Below are 22,502 nucleotides of genomic sequence, written 5' to 3' on the forward strand. Positions count from 1 at the left end.
GAAACTGTTAGTGGTAGAGAAGTTTTGTAGTTGTTAATCATTTATGTTTTTACATCACTATTTGAAATTACAATTTAACAGATGGTTCCTAAAAAGATAGTGTGTTCTTTGCAATTAAAATCATGGCAAGCAGTTTTCCTCTTCCCCAACATACAATTAAACTGAATAGAATCACACGCCCTACGAGTTCTTCAGAGGAAAGGTTCTGTGCAGATTCAAGTAGATTAGTATTCTGTTCCCTATCCCTGTCATTTTGACCTCTGCAAACTGAGAGCTTTGCAGCTGGCAGAAGACTTCTAAACTTGGGTTTTAGGAAGTAGTTACCCCTTCTCTGCCTTCTCCCAAGTCCTATTCTTGCTATACAGGGATTAATGGAATACTTTTAAAAATGTGATCTTTGGGACCATTTCTAACAACCATTTAATGTGTTGTACCTAATATGGCTTTCTAAATTCTGGGAGCTCAACTAGCCCTTGAAATTCCTCAAGGGCACCAATAAATTAGTTTATGTATTTTTTATTCTTAAGACAACTGATGTTGACATGCTTGCTTGTGAAAAGAATTATATTTCAGAAATATTATCTAAAAAATATAGAATTTACTTTGGGTTCTAGGGAAGCCAAAGTTTTACCTTATTTATAAATATTATTACAACAAATTAACTTTAGGACATTTTTAACAAGGATTCAGCACCCCATGAGCTACTTCACCCGCTGAAATATATGGCTTTGCGGCCAGTGGTGCCTCCCTTGAACCCCCAGCAGAGTTAATGGGGGCCCCCAGAGTAGTGGAGCCTGTGATGGTCTGTCCACATATGAAACCTTGCATATAAGTGTTTTGTTTGTATGGGAATGAATAGGCCCAAGTACACTTTCAATGATTTTTAGGTACGGGGTTTTGTGCCCACAAGTAAGCAGTTATTTGCTGGTGTAATTAATCATTTGCACCTTATTATGAGGGTGCAGCTGGCTAATTATGCTTAGTGCCATAGGGCAGGTTAAACTCATCTGCATAAGTGGATTTACAGTAAAGGACACTGACCTTTACAAATGAGTTCCTAAATTTAACAAGTTCAGTATGAGGTCACTACTCACGGATTTTTTGTTTTGTTCAGAAGCGAAATTTATATGTGGATAATGGTATTTCTATTTGTAAAGTAATTAACATGGTACCTTAGGACAGGCTTATATTATGAGTCAGGGCCAAATGAGAGCCCTACTGAGTTCAAATTATTTGGGTTCCTCCTTTTGGGAAAGTGGCATAGCAATATGGATGTACATGTATTCATGAACTTGTATGAATGACAACTTGGAGCATCACTGAGACCTGAAATGGGGTAAATTTGTATACTAATCATTTTCAGCAATAGTTAACACATTTTTCTTGTGACTTACTGGATGGCTTGTTTGAGAGAATAACAGAATCCTGGAGAGCAGAACCTTCAGTTTCACTGTGGGTTAAATTCACAGTCAGTGCCAAGTGTGAAAGAGGTTTACTAGGGTGAATCTTCCCATATTTGTCTAAAATTGTCTTTCATTTTCCCTTACTCTTGAAAGATATTTTTGCTGGTTATAGAATTAAAAGATGGCAGTTTTTTCTTCCAGCACATTTGAATGCAGCATTCTACCATCTACTGGCTTCCATTATATTAAGAAATTATCTCTCGATTTCACCATGGCACCTTTTAAGATAACCTGTCTTTTTTTTATTGGCTCTTTTAATAATTTTTCTCTATATTTCTGGTTTTCTTCACCTTGTCTAGGATGAGTCTAGAAATGGAATTTTTCCTTTATCTATATAGCTTGAGATTTGTTGGGCTTGAATCTGTATGTGATCTTTTTCAATATTTCAGTAAAATTCTCAACTATTATTTTTTAGAAATTGCCTCTGACTCATCTCTCTCCTCTTAGTCAAGGCTCCAGTGATGTCAGATCTCTGTTCTCCATATCTTTTAACATCACTTGCTGTGTTTTCTAAAAATGTAACAATTATCACTTTAGAGTTCTAGATTTCAAGTGACAGAAACTTACTTTGAACTTCAATACAGCTTAATCAAAATAAGGAATTTATTAGTCCATTCAGTTAGGACACTAGGATGGCTCATAGGGTCAAAAGATGAGCCATGGATACCAGGGCCTCAAAGTTTAGAACTGCTTTCAATACCACTCGGATTCACTTATGTTCATTTTTCTTCCCTCCTATCATCTATCCATCCTGCTCACATTCCTGCTTTTATCTCCTTTGTTCTGCAGAAAGCCTTCTCTGTGTGACGAGGAAGATAGCTGCCAGCAGCTTTAAATTCATTTTTAGCCTAGCAAGTCTGAAGAAGAACTTCTCTTTCCTAATGCCCAGCTGTCATTCAAGGAAAGAATTCTGATTGTCATTACTAGGGTCATAAGCTCCCACCCAAGACCAATCAGAGTGTAGGAGAATAGAATACTATGATTGGCCAGATCTGCCAACCCCTTGACAGGGCAGTGGGTCCTTACAGGAAGAAGGAGAATGGGAGAAGGAAATTATACTGGACAGACAAAAGAAGTCCAAGAGTAGATTGTTAAAAAGGTTTAAAAGCTGTTAAAGGATATTTATAATTGAGTACACATTCTTGAATTCAAGTAAGATAAATAGATTTAAGAAAACCAAACCATTTACTAAACTCATTATAGGCATATGAGAAGATATTTTCTCACATTAGAAAATTTCATAGATTAGAAGAATTGATACAGCATCCTGGAGGAAATTTCAATTGAATTAAGGATTATTGTGTTATGAAGATATTAATATACTCTAGATTTTTCTTTGCTTAGATTTCTTCCACAAAGGAGTCACTAAGAAATAGACTGCAGCTTAAAAATTTTTTTTTATATTTTAATTTTTGCTAAACTAGCAGGAGGGGGCCATTACATCTTTTGTTGATATTAAAATATGCATAAGCCCTTGTTGATTTGATGGTTGGATCCAAGATAAGGAATTTTACTTATCAATGAACGGTAATTTCAATCTTTTCTTTATTGCAGCAAATTCATAAATAAATACTAATAAGTATTTATTTATGAATTTGTTGTGAACAATATGAATTGCCTAAGATTCATATGAAGCTTTAAAAATAGATTACTTCGAGTGATATGTGTATGTGTGAATTGAAGCAAATTCTCCAAATGAACATTCATCATGTATAATAGCTATAGAAGCCAAAGGCATTCATTCTTACTGTGTGTTTCTGCAAGCCTATCAGTCTTTGGACTCTGGTGGTGGCAGAATCAATGGCATATAAATTAGAAGTTATGATATTTTAGTAAGGCAAACACGGATTTAAAATAGCTTGTCTGCCATGTTTAAATGAGCGTATTTGATAGAATGAACCAGACTATCAAAAACTGCTGATCCCACCCTGGTTGGGAGGGGCAGAAGTGCCTCCTTCCGTGACGGCCCTCACTGGCACTACAGGGTGGAATGTTGGTCTTGTTACTGCTGAGCTGTGGTCAACATCCTGACTTTCTGCTAAGCCTCCTCTGACACCACCTCAGTAGGAAGGTGGAGGATCTTCTCATTACCAATGTGTGGAGTGGAAGTTCAGACTCCCCACATGGTCTCCACTAACACCATGGTGTAGTGGATGGGGTGGATGGAGGGTTCTCATTACTGCCTAGCAGGAATAAAAGTCTGCTTTTCATTTTGCCTTCTCTGACACTATATTGGCAGGGGGTGGGAGCACCTTGTTAAAACCTGACGAGGATGGAAGTCTAGGTTCCTACTTTACTTTTATTGGTGGTGCTTGTTTGAATCTATTTAATCTCACGTATAGTGAGAGCAAAATGATTTTGTCTAAAAGTTTTCTGTTTTGCTGGGCTACCCCTTTCCTGGTTCTTTGGCTATAGAGAACATGCTTTTCTTGGGGCTCCTTTTTGTCTGTTCCTGTTGGCCTTTCCAGATAGTTGGCTTCTCCAGTGCCTAGTCTGGGGTATACGAGGCAAAGGAAAACTGAGGGTTCCTTTGGTTCTGAAGTTCCTAGCTGGTCTGAATTCTTCTCTCCACTTTTTATTGTTCTTTTGTTTATTGGATATATATACCATACAATATTTTCCCTTTATATTTTATATATATATATAAAATTATACATATAATATATTACATACACAATATATTATAACATACTATCATGTTATAAATTATATAATATATAATATATATTATATTATAATATCATATTAATGTTTATTATATATATAATGTCCAGGATTTTTAGCTATATTTTGTGGTAGGGAAAAGTATGTCTATTTTATCAGTATTGGAAGTCCCTTGCCAGTTTTAAAAATTGATTTAGTGTATTAATATTTTTAACTATGAAAATTTAAAATAATGCACAAAAGTGAAGAGAATAGTATAGTCCAACTTCAACAGTTACCAACATTCTCCCATTTATGTTTCATCTAAACTTCTTCCTCACATATGTGCACACTCACACACACCTTCATCCCCACACATACACATTTTTTCCTGGAGTATTTTAAAGTAAAGCTCAGGCATAATTTCCCTTTACCTGTAAATGCTAAGTGTCTCTAACAGATTAGAACTTTCTTTTAAAAAACTATGCTCAAAGTATCATTCTACAAAAAACCCCAATAATTATTTTATAGTATTTATTCATTTATTTGAATCATGATTCAAACAAGGTTCACCCTTGCACTTGGTTGGCATAAGACTCTTAATTCATAACTGTTCTCTCTCTCTCTCTCTCTCGAACTTTCTCCATCTCTCTCTCTTTCTCTCCTCATGCTATTTATTAGTTGAATAAACTAGGTCATTTTTCTATAACATTTCCCACCCTCTGGATTTGCCTTAATTATATTCTTAAAGAATGTGTGTATTCCTCTGTTCCCTATATCTCCTGCAGCCTGGATGATAGGTCTAGAGGCCTTATTAGATTTATTTAGATTTTTGTTAATAGTTCTACATAGGTGGTGCTGTGTAGTGCATGCACCATGTCACTTAATATGTCTGGTTTTCATTCTTTCAGTGTTAAGTTTGATTTAGAGGGCTCAGGTGTCCTTAGCCTGACTGAGCCATTCTAAAGTTCTTCAGCAACGTCTTTTCTAATGGTTTTAGCATTTATGATCCTTCGTTTCATTAGGGGCTATAAAATGGTGATTATTTTTCTGTCGTCTTCTGTATTTATTACCTGGAATTCTATGAAGGATAATTTTCTCCCATCAACAATTTGGTTAACTTGCAATGTAATTTGTACAAAAAAAGTGCAAGATTAATGGTCGATTATTCCCTTTTATTCAAGAATAATTAGTTTGGTATCCAAGCAATTTCCAAAGATGATTAATGATTTTCATAGTATCATTTGAACCCAGATTTTTTGAGAATAATCTATTACAGACTTTTTTTTTTTTAATGTTCAAATTGTTTAATCTTCAGTGAGTGAGAATTCCTTCAAGTTACTCTGGGTCCTTTAGACACAACCTCAGTAGCCTTTGATACCATCCTTGTTTTATAGTGTAATACAGTGTTCCAAGTTCATCTTATATATTTTGTGTCCCAGATCTCAAATTGCCCATTTCTCTAAGGAACTGTGGTTCTTTTCAGTGGCACATGGTATTTTGAGACCACAACATGTCCCTGGACTGTCATTGTTTATTGCGATTTTATTGTTTCTGGGCTCTTTCATTAGACAGGTTATTAAAAGGAGAAAATAATTATTAGCTCACACATATTTTCAATTTAAATTTAAGATTATAGGGTTTCTTAATTTAAGAACTTATTTAGTTTTATACTTTTGTAAATGCTGAAATACTTGGTTCCTAACAATACTGATATAATGACTTATTTAAAAAATATTACTAATGTTATGACTAGTAATAAGGCTATTATCTATTGACAATAAACAGTCAATATATTTTAAGGTCAGTCGGAATAATTGTTTTCTCTTCATGATTATGAGTCCAGCTTGATAAATAGCAAAGTTCATTTGTTTCAGTTTGTTTGAATTTTTAAGAATTGATTATTTAAATGTTTTAAAATTTATTTTAACAACTTTATTGAGATATAATTCACATACCATACAATTTACCCATTTAAAATGTACCTACAATTCAACAGTTTTTAGTATATTCACAATTATATACAATCAACACCACAGTCAATTTTAGAATATTTTCATCACCTCAAGAAAGAAATCTCATACCTTTTAGTATCACTACCCCCACCTCCTACGCCCTTCATCCCTCTCAGTCCTAGGCAACCATTAATTTCCTTTCTCTAGAGACTTCCCTGTTCTGAACACTTCAGGTGAATGGACTCATGCATTTGTGGTCTTTGTGACTGACTTACTTTACTTAGCATACTTTTGAGGTTTTTCCATGTCTCTGTGACCCAAGGGGACGCTTCAGCCTCATCCCTATGTTCTGGTATTTTCACAAGGGTGTCCTTTCTATGGATAGTTTCTAGTTAGTCTTTTTCTGAGGGACACTGAAGTTGTCTACCACCTATTCCACCATGTTGGTACTATCACTTCCCATATTATTTTATATTGTAATAACTTTGTGTATTACATTTGATTTATTTTTGTCTTTGTTTAGTATGTCTTCTTCACTTTTTCTAAAATTTCTTTTGGCATTTAGGAAGGCTTATCTTTATGTTCAGTAGTTTTCTTTGTTTACAACCTTTTATAGGGCCTATAATAGTTATCTACTGCTGTGTAACAAATTGCCCAAATATTAGCTTGAAACAATGAATATTTGTATTCTCACAGTTTCTATGGGTCAGGAATCTAGCTGTGGCTTAGCTGGGTGTATCCTACTCAGTGTCTCTCATACATTTCTTTTCAAGCTGTTGGCCAGGACACAAGTCATTTCAAGGCTCAACTGGGGCTGGCAAATCTGCCTTTAAGTTCATTCACATAGTTGTTGGCAGGCCTCAGAAGATCCACTTCCAAGCTCACTCATGTCGTTGCTGGCAGGACTTGGTTCTTCACCACATGGCCTCCCTGTAGGCTTCCTGAGTGTTCTCACAACATGGCAGCTGATGATCTAAGAGAGCCAGATAGTGCCCAAGATGGAACCAAGTTTCGTTGTAACTCATCTCAGAAGAGACATCCATCACTTGAGCTGTATTATATTTGTTAGAATACTTAAGTACAGCCCACACTAAAGGGGAGGGGATTACATAAATATATGAATGCTTGGAAACAAGTATCGTTGACTGCTGTCATAGGGGCTTTCTAACATAGTTCCCTAAATCCTCTTTTATTCAAATATCAGTATTTGGTTAAATGGTTTGATTCCTACCTATTTCTTAGACAACTGTTAATGAGCTTATTCTACTTTTGGATCTTTTTCTCTTTTTTCTTTTTATTTTAAAATTGCATTCTATTTTGTCAGAAAACATGTTAAAGTCTATTCTTCTCATCATGTCCTTTTAACCTTAGCTCTACAATTAAATACATGAAATGTTCATTGTCAGTCCTTTTCCTGAAGTTCTCCAGTCACCTTTTGGTTGGATGAAGCCCGTCCTCTAGTGCATTCTGCAGGAAAGGAACATCTTTATGATATTCCTTGAGTTTTTGCATATTCAAAACTTCTTTTCTGTAGCCTTGATAATTGAAGGAGAGCTTTGCTGTATATGAAATCCTTGGCTCATACTTTTTAAAGTTATCGGAAAATGTTGCTCCTCAGCTTTCCCATTTCATAGGTGGTTTTTCAAAGTCCAGTGACATCTCTTTCTCTTGCCCTTGTAAGTTATTTTACTTTTTTGCCTGGAGGCTATGAGGAGTTTTAAAAATTCTTTGAAGTCTAACATTTTTGCTAAGATATGACTCAGAGTTGATCAATTTTCCTAGGAACTCACTGGTCCCTTTGATTATGTTTCTTTTTATTTCTAGAAAATTGTCTTGGATTATAGTTTTAAATATTAGTTCCATTCTAGTACTTTATTTTTCTTCTTCATGGGCTCCAGTTATAGCATGTTGTATCTCCTTTGCCTTCTATTTCAATCATTTGTTCTCTGATCTTTTTCCCTTTTAAAAATTTCATATTCATTTCCTTGGGTGTTTTACTGCTTCAGTGTACCTTTTACATTTTTATTCAAATATATATTCCTTTATGTACCCCTTCCCCCTCCATTTTGGTCTGGTAATGCCTTACTGTCTTGTGAACTTGTTCATGATTTCAGGGTTTTTAATTTGGCATTGTATCAAGCATTTTTAGTTAGTTTTTTGTTTGTTTGTTTGTTTATTTGTTTTTGATGCAGGGTTGAATAACCTAGCCTGCTATTACTGAAAATAGAAATTCCTTACATAGTTATAAATGGCCCCCCAAAGTTGCAAGTGTCTTGAAGTATGAAGAAGGCTATGCAAAGGAGAGATGTCATATTTCTTTGATTTGGAGCTATTGAGTGGCTGTTTAATGCCTTATTTATGATGATAAACTAAAAACCTTTTTCAGAAACTTCCTGTTCCTCATCTAATCTCATGCTGCCTTTTTTGAGTCTCTGCCCAGCTGTGAAGGCCTAAAGCCTTACAGTTTTTCTCTGTTTGAAAGATGTCACGAGAGGCAATTGTCAAACAAACAGATAAAATGGCAAATTATGAAGTATATTTATTGAGCAGTTTTTATTTGTTTATTTGGGGAAGATAAAAGTACCAAAATGTAAGAACTGCTCGTATGTCCATATCATCCCTGAGCTTTGTCCCCAATCACTTGGTTTGTCTAAAAGGGATCTTAAACTTTGGGATGAGGCTAAATCTAGACTAGTTACATAGAACAGATGCCTTTGGTTAAGGCATTTGTTCTAAGCATTTGATATATTTTTGAAGATCAGTAAACCTTCCTGTATTTGAAAAGCTTGAAATAATTGTGACCTGTGTTTAGGGGTTAAATGTATTTGTTCTAAAACTTTTTTTCACTCTTAGGTGAACAACAGATATAACTGAAAATGACAAGTAGGAGACTTGAGGAGTCCATGGGGGCTGTTCAGATGGGGTTAGTCAGAATGCTTAAAGGATTCCAAAGCAAGGTTTTGCCACCACTGAGTCCAAAGGTGGTTACAGAAGAAGAAGTAAACCGAATGGTAATGTATCAGAGAATTTCAGTGTGAAATATTTAATGCAGTCTTCTCAAGAGAATGACAGCTGTTACTTGGTAGTCTCAGAATACCAAACAGAATTACTGACTGATAATATAAATTTAGTTAACATTGTAGCTTGTTGCAGAGCCATAGGCACCTCTCAAAGCCTGAGAAAATTTCGAAATTACATACATCGAAGTAGAGGCTTGAATTGCTTAAGTTAATCAGCTATGGAAGCAAATTATTAAGGTTTTTGAAATATTTGTTTGAATTCTGTGAGACTGTCATTTGTGTAGTTTAAATAAGTTCAAATATCAGAATTTTGTAGGCTTTAACCTAAATAATCTCTTACTTGATTGGCAAGAGTTATTTTTGTTTGTATAATTGTAGAATATAGAATATGAAATAATGACTATATTGTATATAGGAAAAATACATAATTTTTTCTTTCCTTTAAAAATATTTATATTTTAATGAATTATAATGATTTGGTGAGAATTGAATTATAAACTGCATGCTATAGAAAATATCAATGAAAATTTATCATAGATATAGTATTCATTGCAGTCTCAAGTTACAATCCAATTAGGAAAATAAAAATCTATTCTCTTTCGTGGTGGTTCTTGTTTCATATTTAAGGTAACTCTTGTTGCTTTTAACACTTTATTTTTATTTAAATCATAACACAGCTGATGACCTCTTAACATTTTAGCATTCTAATCTGGGTCCCAATTAAAAAAAGAAAACCTGAAAAAACAAGTTAGAATCCATTTTAATGGATTCAATCACAGAAAATAATTTTGTAGGGAATTTGAAAAGCATTGATTTTAACCCAAGACAAAGCAAATCAGCTAAATTATATACCTCTGATTGCTTTTAAAAGCCTTGGCACACCCTGAAGAGTTATGTTGCTGCCAATGATCATAATTTCATTGCATGTAAAGTAGGCCCGGGATGATGGAAATGTTCTGCATCTTGACTATATCAATGTCAGTATCCTGGTTTTGATACTGTAGTTTTGCAAGACACTGTTTTTGGGGAAACAGTATTATGTAAACCTACGATTATCTCAACATTACAAGTTTAATTTAACAAACCCTTTCCTCTTAGTAAATAATTAGATAGATAGATAGATAGATAGATAGATAGATAGATAGATAGATAGAGTACACCCTGGAATAAAGTGAATATTTCAGAATAATAATAACTAAATAATAGTGACTGGTTTGGGTAACTAAGCCCCTGTTGTGTTATTTAAATGATAAATGATAGATTACATTTTTTTCTCATAACTTTAGAAAATGTTAAAGCATTTTATGTTCTTTTTTGGGTATGTGAATATGAATGAATAGCTGACTATCTGATGATTGGCTTAGAGCTCTTTTAAAACAAGAGCTCCCGTGGTTTCTAAAAAGTTCAGACTCATTTCTAGGCAACGTAATCACACTTCCCAGATCCTTTACATTTTATAAAATTACTCTTCAACCTGATAAAATAAACACCCAAAAGCTTTGCTTGCATTTTATAACTTTCAGTTGAGAAACAAAAGTATTTCAAACTCCTTAGCTCTGAAGCCTGAAAGTGATTTTAGAAACAGAGTTTTATGCTCAGGTGCTTGTTCTAAGCATAGATGTTAAGCTCTTTTGGCCATGTTCCTGTGCAATTTCTTGACTGCCCCTGCCGCCAGGTTCTTTTGTGTGATTCTTTCAAAATCATAAAGAAATAGCAAGGACATGTCATTTCGAATTACTGTGCAAAGAGCTCAAAAGTGCATGAGTACTTCTCTTATATTATTTAGTTATTTTGAATATTTTATAAGGGAACTTAGTGGCATTCCAGAATTATCCTGAAAGCTACAAACACAAATTATTAATTACTGGAGTTTGAAATACTTCTGTAGTTACAACATGCAAGCAAAGCTTTTGGGCACTTATGAAAACACTTTTTCAGTATAACTATTTATGAATGTTTGGCTTCTGTTTTAAATCGTAGCTAACACCCTCAGAGTTTCTGAAGGAAATGTCCCTCACCACAGAGCAGAGACTGGCTAATACACGCTTGATGTGCCGACCACAGATCGTTGAACTTCTAGATATGGGGGAAACGACACATCAAAAGGTAGCTGCTTTCTGTCATACTCACATGTAAAGTAGGCCCTGCAATAATGTGAATATTCTAGAGCAACAGTAGTGGTCATTACTTCTTGGCTAACTAATCCCTTATTTTGTATTATACATTCTTTTTTTTTTTTTACTTCTGTTGATCTGTGGTTTGATATAGAGAGAATTACAATTAATAAGGATATATAACTTTTGATGAGTCACATTTCTTTCTTAGCTATTTCTGGACACTATTGTTTACAGATTAGGGGTGATTCCAAGAATTATATTAGCCAAACCTCATTAAGTTATCTTCTTAGCATAAGATATCCTTCCTTACCTGAGCTGTCATCACTAGATAGGAAGAAGGTGGAATTGTTTAGTAAAGTAGGCATTTGTTTTGTATTCTGGCTCCTTTCCAATAACAAATGTATCCTTTTAGTTTCTATATTCTAATGTAAACATATGTTCTAGGCTTTAGGAAAATATGATTATAAAATAAGTTATTTCCTACTTTTTAATTAACTTTTTGAATTATATGTTTTACTTTTTATGTAGAAAACCTTTTTTATGGTATGAACCTATATCAGTTGACCGATAGAGATTAGCCTCCTCTCAAAGCATTCCTCAACTATTCCCAGAGTTTTTCAGAGTTATTTCCCTTATGACAAATGAGTCCCTGAGGCTCTTTTGCTCTCATTGCAGCACCATGGCCTCCCCTGTCTAGGATCTGCATAAAAATTTGCTCTTCCTCTGAGCATTGCTAGCTTTGGTTATTGTTTATTCTCTTCCCCATAACCACTCTCTAACTCTAAGGGCAGGGAACATTAATTAAGCTTAATTAAGCTTTTCTAGCTGCAGCCTGTAACTTAAACTATGGATCGTACATTCAACTCATATATTTAGTTAATTTCACTCAATATTATGTTTTCGAGATTTATTTATGTTGTGTTTAACGGTAGTTTATTCATTTTTATTGCTGTATAGTATTCCATTATATGACTATACCACATTTATTTTTATATTTTACTGTTATAAGCATTGTTTTTTCCACATTTTGATATTATTAATGATGCTGTTATAAGCACTCTTGTACAGATCTTTTAGTGAACATGTACACATTTCTATTGGGCATATACCTAAGAGTAAAATATTTAGATTATAGGCTATGCATGTGTTTTGCTTTGTAGATAATTACCACTTTTCTAAAATGATTATACCAGTTTACACTCCCACTAGCTGTGTGTGAGAATTCCAGTTGCACTACATCCATGCTAATACTTAATATTGTCAGTTTCTTTAAATCGTTTTAATGGGTATATAGTACTATTGCACTGTGGTTTAATTTACAATTTCTAGATTTGAGCACCTTTTCATATTTTATTAGCCTTTTGGATATCATCGCTTATAAATTACATGTTTATGGTTTTTGTCCATCTTTTATTGATTTCGTAAAAAGTTCTTCATATATTCTGGAGACTAGTCCATTATCAATTAAATGCATTGCAAATAATCTTCTCCCATTCTTTAGCTTTCTTTTTTTATTCCCTATTGGGTATCTTTTGATGAACATAAGTTTTAAATTTCAATATTACTTAATTTACCAGTATTTTCATTTGTTTTGTATTTTCTGTGTCCCATTAAAGAAAATTTTGCCTTTTTTAATGTCATGAAGATTTTCCTTTTAGTTTTCTTCTGAAAACGTTGTTTACTTTTCATAATGAGAGCTTTGATACACTAAGAATGGTGCATGATAGGAGTTAAATCAATATTTTTTATATGGAATATTCAGTTGACCCAACACCATTTATTGAAGAGAACATATCCCTTCCCCAGTGTTTTTAGTGTTACCTTTGTCATAAATCAAGCATCCATATATTAAAGGATTTGTTTCTAGAGCTTTCTAATCTGTTACATTTGTATTTATGATAAATCTTGTGCTAATATCTCACTATTTTAATTATTATGATAAGTGACAGTATGCAATATGTAATAATACGGGGGCATTTGAGATCTTGCTCCCTGGCATATGCCGTCAGTTGGCTCAAATAAACTCTTATAAAATAAAAAATATATATATATAATTATGTAAGTCCTGCTACCTGATAGAGGAAGTCCTCCTATCTTGTTCTTCAAGTGGATCTTGTCTATTCTTGATCCTTTGCTTTTCAATATAAATTTTATAATCAGCTTTTAAATTTCCAGAAAGAATTCTAAGGTTTTTAAATTGGATTTCATGAATTTTTGTATCAATTTGGGGAGTATTTGACATCTTTAAAATATTGAGTCTTTTAATTCATAAACATGGTATATTCCTATATTTATGTAGGTTTTCTTTAATTCTTCTTAGTAATATATATTTTTAAGTTTTATTAAATTTATTGGAGTGACATTGGTTAATAAAATTATATAAGTTTCAAGTGTACAGTTCTATAATACGTCATCTATATATTGCATTGTACGTTCAGTAATATTTTGTAGTTTTTCTGGATAAAAGTCTTGCTCATCTTTCATTGGACTTATTCCTATGTATTTTATGTTTTGGGATGCTATTTTAAATGCCATTGTTTATAAGTTTTATTTCCTAAATGTTCATAGCTAGTACATAGAAATATAATTGATTTTCGTATGTTGATCTTGTACTCAGTGACCATGACAGATCACTTATTAATTCTAATAGTTTATCTGGTGGGTTATTTTGAATTTTCTGAATAAACGGTCTTTTCTTCTAGAGGAAGAAAAGTTTTGTTCTTGATCAATTTCATATGTGAAAACAACCTTGAATTTATGAGATAAAACCAACTTGGTCATGATGTATTACCCTTCTTAAATATTATGGGTTTTTAAAATTTGCTAATGTTTTGTTCCTTTTCGTGTTTTTGAATCTATGGTTCAAGAGTAAGATTGGCCTATAATTTTTTTTCTCCTACTGTCTTTCTTAGGTATATTATCAATTGAATTGGGAGATTTAATTTTTTTATTTTTCTTTCCTTTGATAGAGTTTTTAAATAATATTTGAATTGTATCTTCTTTAAATGTTTGCTAGAATTTACTTGTAAAGTTATTTGGGCTAGAGTTTTCTCTATGAAAAGTTTTTATTTACAAATTCAATTTTTCTAATAATTACAGAACTGTTTATATTTACTATTCTTCTTGTACTAGTTTTGATAAATTGTATTTTTCTAGGAATTTGTACTTTTTATTTGAATTTTCATATATTGACATAATATGCATTTATTAACTTTTTAGTGAGTTCATATTCTGTAGTAATGTCCTTAATTTCACTTTTATTGGTTCTTTGTACCTTCTGTCTTATTTTCTTGATCAGATTCACTAGGTACTTTATCAATTTTATTGCTCTTTTTAAAGACTAAACTTTTGGATTTATTGTTTCTCTAGTATACTTACTTTCTATTCCATTAATTCCTGTTATTGTTTTTGTTATGTCATTTTTTTCATTGGTTTGGGTTTTCATTTGTGTTTTATGTTTGCTATTGTTTTTCTCAATTATCGAGATGGATATTTATATCATCAGTTTTTCAAGGTGTCCCAGGATGCAACCATGAACTCATAGGGCATCATGGGATGTTCTAAAATTTCAAGGAAACACGGCAATACTCAAAACCTGTTGGATAGTATACAAGCTATTAGCTTGGGGTAATTCATAGTTTCAACATTAGTCATACTATCTCATTAGCTCTTTAGTGCCTTCAAGCAGGTATTTGTTGATACAGTTTTTCTTGTTATTATAGGGAATTGATTCAAATTACCTTATTTGCCGTTACTAGAAATGGAAGTTTTGAATTGGTGTTCTTAATTAGCCTGTGTTTTTTTTTTAACTGAGGACCACACCTTCTAAGTTCTTTTGTACTAAAGAAGTTGATGACAATCATCTTGCTAATTATAACAATTATCGTTTATAGTAGTTACTCATTTTTGAGTGTTTCCTGTATTCTTAGTATTAATATTCATAGGTCTGTGTAGTATTTTCTTACCTTCCCCAGTCATTCCTGACACTGTGTGACTATATGATTGATTTACTCTTCAACTGCAGTTTTCTGGAATTGACCTGGATCAGGCATTATTCCAGCCCTTTCCATCAGAAATCGTATTTCAGAACTACACTCCCTGTGAAGTCTATGAAGTTCCACTGGTTTTGAGGAACAACGACAAAGTGAGTATGTTCAGCAGGATGGCTGTACCTTTTGTGAATATATAAGAAGGGATTAAGTAGAATGGAATCATGTAGGATTTTAGATTAATTCTTTAATTTGATAGACTTAGGGAAATAAATGAAAACATGCCCTTTGACTGTAAGCTTAATGAAGACAAGATTGTGTTGTTTTGTTTGTTGCTATATTTTCAGTCCCAGGGCAGTGCCCAACAAACAATAAACTCCCAACATACACTGATGTTTTGATGAATAAAGGATTGGCTCAGATGAATGTCATGAAGTTCTCATGTGTGACCAGTTGGGCTAGGCTTCATTTAAGACAGGGCAATTACTTTTCATGTTTACATAATTTGCATTAGAGTCTAATTCCTTATATGAATTGCAATTGTCCAGCCAAAGCATTTGTATTCTATAAATTGTATTAAAAAAAAAAAACTTCAAAAAAAAAATGAAGATTGCTTTCCCTCTTTTCTATCTCCTTTGCCTACCTCAGATAGCCTTCAGATTTTGTTTACAGATAAGATCATTTTGGATGGCTTCTCCCACTGTTTATACCTTGTCTCTGTGGTTGCACCTGAAGATTTCTTCTCTTTTCTTATGCCTTTTTTTCCCAGAGATAAATTAGGGTTTATTTTAAGAAAAGGAATTAAATTCCTGAAGATTTCCTTGACATCTAACAAGAATGAAGAAAGAATAAGGCTGAAGGTCAGCACGAAGCACAGTTAAGAGTGAAGAATAATCAGGGAGGAAGGCATCTGAGAGATGCCAAACTTCAGGTGTAAAGACAAGTAGGAATGCTTACAGGAGTCTAAGAATGTGGATAGAAATTATCACTATAAGAAAAAAGGGAAAATAAGTAAGGACTGTGCAAGAATCCAAGGCCAATGGGAAGACTTGCAGTTATATTCGGTACAATAGCTCATTAAAGGAATCAGTGATGCCTTTCGGAGATCAGTAGGGTGATTTCATGAGAGCAAAGCCAGACTCTGGAGAAAGTGATATATTTAGTTCTTTGCTACAGGAGTGTTAGCAAGAGAAGCTTATGAGATAGAAGCGAAAGGGTAGGCATAGAGAGAAAAAAGAACCTAGATGTTCAGGGTTATGTTCCTAGACCTCAAGAAGCGATATATTACATAACATTAGGACTCTCTCTTTTCATATAGGACTGCCAACCAATTTAGTTTCTCATTTCCAGTTCTCTTTTCCTCTTTCTACATTACTTTTTGGCTCCTGCTTGAGTTTTTTTTTTAAATAATAAAATGAACAAAGACTTGTAATAACAATAAAAATGAGTAATAATAATGTTAATAAAAATTAAAGCTAAAATGCACTGCATGCTTACTTTGTATAAGGCACTGTAATAAAGGTAGGTACTGTCATCTCCTTTGATGAAAATGAGTTTAGACCTGAGCAAGGTTGCATAGTTAGTAATAGATGGAGATTTCATGTTTAACTGCAAAGCCTGTGCTTTTTCTTCTGTATTTTCACATGCACAGTGTCATCACTGTGTGTTTTTCTTGCAGATTCCAAGGATGGTGAAAGTTGTTGAGGAAAGTTCACCTTACTTTAAAGTAATCAGCCCCAAAGATATTGGCCACAAAGTAGCTCCAGGAGTGCCATCCATATTCCGAGTCGTCTTCACTCCGGAGGAGAACAAGGTAGTAGCAGGTCTGCCAAGAAAATTGGCTGAATGCTTGTCACTAGCAGTTTGCAATTCTGCACATTCACGGAGGTGGTGGTGCAGGCGGTGGCATTGTTGGTGTTGGTTTTGGTAGTGTTATCGTTAGAGGTATTGGTTTTGTGGTGCTAGTTGTGTTGTTGATGGTTTCAGTGCTGGTGGTGGTGGTATTGGTATTGTTGATGGTGTTGTCGGTGTTGTTGATGGTGTTATTGTTGTTGGTGCTGGTGGTGGTGGTGGTGGTGAGAAGAATGAATAGGATAGGTGAGAAAAAGGATGGCATACCACTGGGAATGAGGAAAGAACTGTCAGAGTGCTGAGGGCTTATATGAGCTGTGAGTAGCCAGGATATAAAGAAGGGTAATCCTTCTGGATATTCCCCTCTGCTCTTGTGGCACCTACCTCAGCATATTTATGTTTGACCACATAGCTAGAAGGATGCCAAAAAGGAAAAGGTTGGCCTGGATACAATGAGCTGAGACAAAGGATAAAGACTATGGCTTCTTGGAAGTTTGAGATCAGTTAGTTACATTCCTCTTTCCCAGATTCTAACTAGTTTAGGAAAGAGATCCAAGATCCAAATATTGATCACAGTATCGTTCTCATTAATGGCAAAGAATGTGGCCAGGACCTGAGGCCTAGGCAGGGCCTCGTTCTCCTCAGTGACTAGTAGATAACTGGTCTTTGGTAAAGAGCTGACCTAACTGATAGCTCCACTCGTGCATGAGTGGAGAAGCTAGAGCTGAGAGCAGATACTTGCCTGCTCTGCTTACCTCACCTACCCACAGGCAGGCTAGAAGGAGCCTGAGTTCAAAAAGAGGCCATTTCCCCTTAGCACCACTATAGCTATGGGGAATCCAGCCCATTCTCAGCTCTTCTCAGTTGTAGAAATTCCACTTCTTCCCAGAAGGAAGGGGGACTGAGGTAGGAGGCTTCCTCCCAAGCCCTTCTCCAAGAGCACAAAATTGTGGGTTCAGTTTTCCTTTATTTGGGTCAAAGTGAGGACTTGTGGGAAGGAAGAAAGGGGTTTTACCAGCATGATTGAAGGAGTAAGGACAAAAATCAAGGCTTAAATAGGCATAACAAAATGTGAGGTTATATATAATGTTAAAAATTGTGTTCTGATCTGTATTGTGCCATTATGATTGGAATTAAAAGAGCATAATGGAAACAGAGAAACCTAGCTTGAATGCTTATCGTCACTAATACTTATTAGCAGCTGTCAATGTCATTACCAGTGTTCTTGCTACTACTGCTATTGTTCCTACTTTTTTGGAGAGAAGAGAGAGAGAGATTTTAATGTGGTCTGCCAATCATGTATCACTGTAGTGAGTGGTTAGAAATTCCATTATAATATAACACTGCTGTTACTTTGTAATATTACTATTTATTTCTCGGGTTGTGTTTATGGACCTGTCATTTTGGGGTAGTATTGAAATAAACAAAAAGATAAATAGCTCCAGAAGTAGTGCTTTTTGTTACATGTCGTTGAAATTCTTGTTTTTTCTTGAGGCTCTATATCTGAATACTAACTGTAGAGAACGGTGACTGGATTTAGTTTGGGTGTCAAATTCCTACCATGACATTTCTATAGGGAGCTGATTATAACACTTCATGTAGCTTGAAATATAAAGTTTGCCGTATTTGAAGAGTTGGCTTAATTTAATTTTTTTCTGTGCTGGAGAGAATATATCTTTTGTTGGGTAAGTATTGTTCTACTTGCAAGTAGTCTGGCTGAGAAGGGGATACCTGGAATTTCTGAGAAGGTGGAATGTTCTATATCGTGATAGGTGTGTGAGTTATATGGATGAATTCATTTGTCAAGATTGTACATTTAATATTTATGCTTTCCAGGATATCTAAATTTTACTTTAAAAACCATAGAAAAATAATAATAATAGAAGTGGGAATGTTTGGAGGTATAGACAAAGCCAGAATGATAGAATATTAATAATTGTTGAATCTGGATGATGGGTACGTGGGATTTGTTATACTATACTGTTTTCTTTATATAGATTTTAAATTTTCTCTAATCGAAAGCTAAAAGATTTTATTACTATTTATCTATATAGCAAATAAATAATTAAAATGTATTTTAGATATGTTGTATTTACTCTATAAATATGAAAATTCTAACACTCCCACTGAGAGTTATTATTTGGCTATATTTCGTAGCTGCTTATCTTACTCTTAGCTTTTTTATTCCTCCTTATCATTCCATTTCGCTAACTGTTGCATGTCTATTGGGAAACCCTAATTAAAATTTAAGTGTTGCTTTACTGTTTCTTCTGCTAAGTGTTTGAAAGTTATCAAAGGCTACATGCACATATGAGGAGACATATGAGGATACATATGGCTACCTATGGGAAATTTAACTATTCAATTTTGGATACATTAAGATATTGTGTTAGATTTGGACTCTATAATAATATAATTTACAGAATTTGTTTCTCTAAGGACGTAGTAATTTCTTCTTTCGCTAACTAAGAATGATGGTGTGTATTTGGGGAAGCTCTTGCTGCTAGTTTGGATCCCCTTTTTCTGTAAAGATCATGTTACACTAAAACCATTGGCAGGGCCCCACTCTTAGTAGCTTTTTCAGTTCCTGGGCATCTACATTCACTCTTATCATTGTAAAGCCAGCAGGGCCATGCATAGAATGACCAGCTAGGGTTAGTTGTACTGTCTTTAGTACTGCTCCAGAATGTAGCAGAGAACCAACTAAGGCCAGATTTATTTTAGGAAAAATTAAAGGCAAACTTTTCACTGTGTCACTTTTTCTTCAGTTGGCCAAATTAATAGCCAATATGTATTTTTCTTTCTTATCCCCTGCTGATCTGAGCACACTCCATTCTCATTTATCCCTTCACATCTGGAGGGTGAGATATGTAAATTGCAGCATGCCACAGCTTAATAAGCCAGTCCCCTTTCAGTGGGATTTTCAGCACTCATGTATATTAGCATGTCGAAGATGATAATGCAATTTACATTTTTTTTCCTGTCATCTGTTACTCTGGCTTCCTGGGGATTTAACTTGTTAAGAATGCCAAATATCCAGATAACAGGTGCAGCAAATTTCCTTTGGCTTTCCTTATCTCTTCTTTTCACACAGACTTTAAAAAAATATTGGATGCGTTATTAATCTAATAATCCTAATATACATGTCATGTGTGGTAGAAATATAATAGTCAATGTTGTTATAATACTATAAAAGTCTAGGGCCTGACATTTTTCTCTTCCTCTTAAATTTGTATCTTTACTATTAAAAGGAGTATAAAAAAATTAGGCTTTTATAGGAAAGCAAAAGTGGGTACTTCTCTGGGCTTATGGAAGCATCTGTTTACTATATTGTTATCATGGGGAAATGGTTGCAGTGAATAAAAGATGAAGTGCAATTTTTTATTGCTCAATTATGTTTTTAAAAAATATCTAATTTGTTGTCAAAATAGTTTTCTCGGTTTTTTACTGTGAAATTTAATCATGGCCCAAGAAGAATAGAAAAATGTTAATATATTTATGTTATCCAGGTATACAATAATAATGAACTGTATTACCAGCATTTTGAATTAAAGTATAGAAATCATAAAATTTTCCTCAATCAACAACTTTTGTTGGCAAAAATGATGATAGGGATTTCATTTTCTTTCTGCTTTCAGTTAGCCCTCTCTAGTTCTGTCTGGGTCACCCCTGTCACCCCATTGTCTAGCAAAGTGCCTGACATATAGATAGTATGCAGTAAATATTTGTCAAGTGAGATAAGTAAAAGTTAATCTCAAGACAATATAAAGTTAGTTAGATTTCTTTCTGTCACCACATATTTGATCCCTTTCACCCCATTTACCTCCCTCTCCCTGCCCACCCTCTGGTAACTACTAGTCTATTGTCCATATCCATGAGTGACAGTCCATTTTTAAGCTGATTAGAACGTAAGAACTGATTCTTCTTTTTTGCCAGGTGAATTTTAGATTGAGAAGATACTATGTCATAAATACTTTTAACTGAGTAGGAAATTTATAACATTTTTTAGGGATGCCAGTATTAAATTTACTGTGTTCTAACCAGATCTGGTTTTACTCTGCGTTAGCCACTCCCCATTCCATTGTGAGGGCTACCCACACAGGCCAAGCCTGCTCTTGCATGCCTTGAGAGGCATTTACTGCAGTGGAAGACCTCATTTTTCCTTTGCTTGGGATTTTAAAGGACAGAATTATTGCCATGTTTTTTTTTCTCATGGAGCTAATGTAAAATCAAGATTCATTGTCTTCATTTCTCAGTAAGCCAAATCTACCATTTTCATATCCTACGGCCAGTTTTTTAAAGTTAGGAGGAGAGGCATGTTGGAAGGAAGGCTAATGGGCAAAAAAATGGATCGGAAGTTTCATCTGGAGAGCATTGTTACATAAGATGACATTTTAGGAAATGAAGTAACTCATTGCTAAGTCTCTCTTAGTAGAGGGGAAAGAGCTCAGAGTAAATATTTTGACTCTAAATGGTGACCCAATTCCTCTGAATCTAAGTACTGTGGAGTGAGTGCATCAACAGAAGTAATTGCTTAGCTTGTAGGCTGGCAAAACCTCCCCAGTCATAACATGTGAATTAATTTCAAGCCAGTAGAGTAATATATAATTGTATATTACATAATCTGATATAGTCATATTAAATATAGCACTCCAGAAATCGGAATACATTTTAAAGGAGTTTATTTAAAGAATTTCTTCATAATCTTTTATGAGTATGTGAATTGATTATGAAAAAATATGTAATATATAATATATGAAACTCCTTGTTTAGAAATCTGAAAAGGTTTGGAAATATCCCTGTGACTATTTCAATTAGCTTCCTAGACTATTTTCAGCTGTCTTCAGTCTCTTATAGAACAAGGCAGAGAATATGTAAATATAGAATAAAAAGGACAAATTACTCTGTGATCGCCTCTCATCCTGGATTTAGTAGCATCTTTTGTTCTTTCTCTCAAAGCCTCAGTTAATATTAAGTTTCCACATGTGCCAGGAGCTTTCCTGGTTCTAACTCCCAACAAAACCTTTGTTTGCTGGGTTTGATCTCCTAAATAAAAATGAAAATAGTATTTATCTCTTTAGGATTCAGATGTAATCAGGCTAGACTGTTTCATTGTTGAATTCTGTGGGGTTTTCTAGGATCAAGTATACTTAGTGTAATTTATATATCCTCATGTCTGAATAGCATAATTCTTTTTAAATTTTACCATCTAGAAACCAGAATTGATTGAGGACCTAAGAGTCTAGCAACTCAGTTTTAATAAATTTTGTGAATACTGCCCATTAATTTTTAGTACTTGCTCCTATCTTAGGACTTTTATGTTTTTAGTTCCCCCTTGTCAGATACTCTCCATTCCTAGGTCTTTCCTGATTGGCTCCCTTTGCTGTTCAAGTCTCCATCCAAAGGTCACCTCCTCAGGGAGGCCTTGGTTATTCTAGCCTAAAGCAGCCCCTTTCCACATTAT

The 22,502-nt window shown here is 34.2% G+C and overlaps 1 protein-coding gene across 18 annotated transcripts in view; it reads left to right on the forward strand.

Moving 5' to 3' along the window:
• The window catches only part of HYDIN (HYDIN axonemal central pair apparatus protein), a 335,404-nt gene that overhangs the window by 50,403 nt on the left and 262,499 nt on the right, over positions 1 to 22,502 (forward strand). For 17 of the 18 annotated variants that reach the window (XR_005650472.1, XM_039852028.1, XM_039852026.1 and 14 more), the window contains 4 exons: positions 8,915 to 9,072; positions 11,062 to 11,187; positions 15,223 to 15,342; positions 16,866 to 17,000. Coding sequence is in view for 17 of the 18 variants with exons in the window: in XM_039852028.1 (XP_039707962.1) it covers positions 8,938 to 9,072; positions 11,062 to 11,187; positions 15,223 to 15,342; positions 16,866 to 17,000 (516 nt within the window). In the remaining variant the exon portion in view is untranslated. Of the gene's footprint in view, positions 1 to 8,914; positions 9,073 to 11,060; positions 11,188 to 14,703; positions 14,826 to 15,222; positions 15,343 to 16,865; positions 17,001 to 22,502 lie in introns of those variants that run through there. The other variant, XM_039852033.1, reaches the window with a different exon arrangement.

Source organism: Pteropus medius, unplaced genomic scaffold (assembly GCF_902729225.1).
Source record: "Pteropus medius unplaced genomic scaffold, Ma_sr-lr_union100, whole genome shotgun sequence".
NCBI classification, from domain to species: Eukaryota; Metazoa; Chordata; class Mammalia; order Chiroptera; family Pteropodidae; genus Pteropus; species Pteropus medius.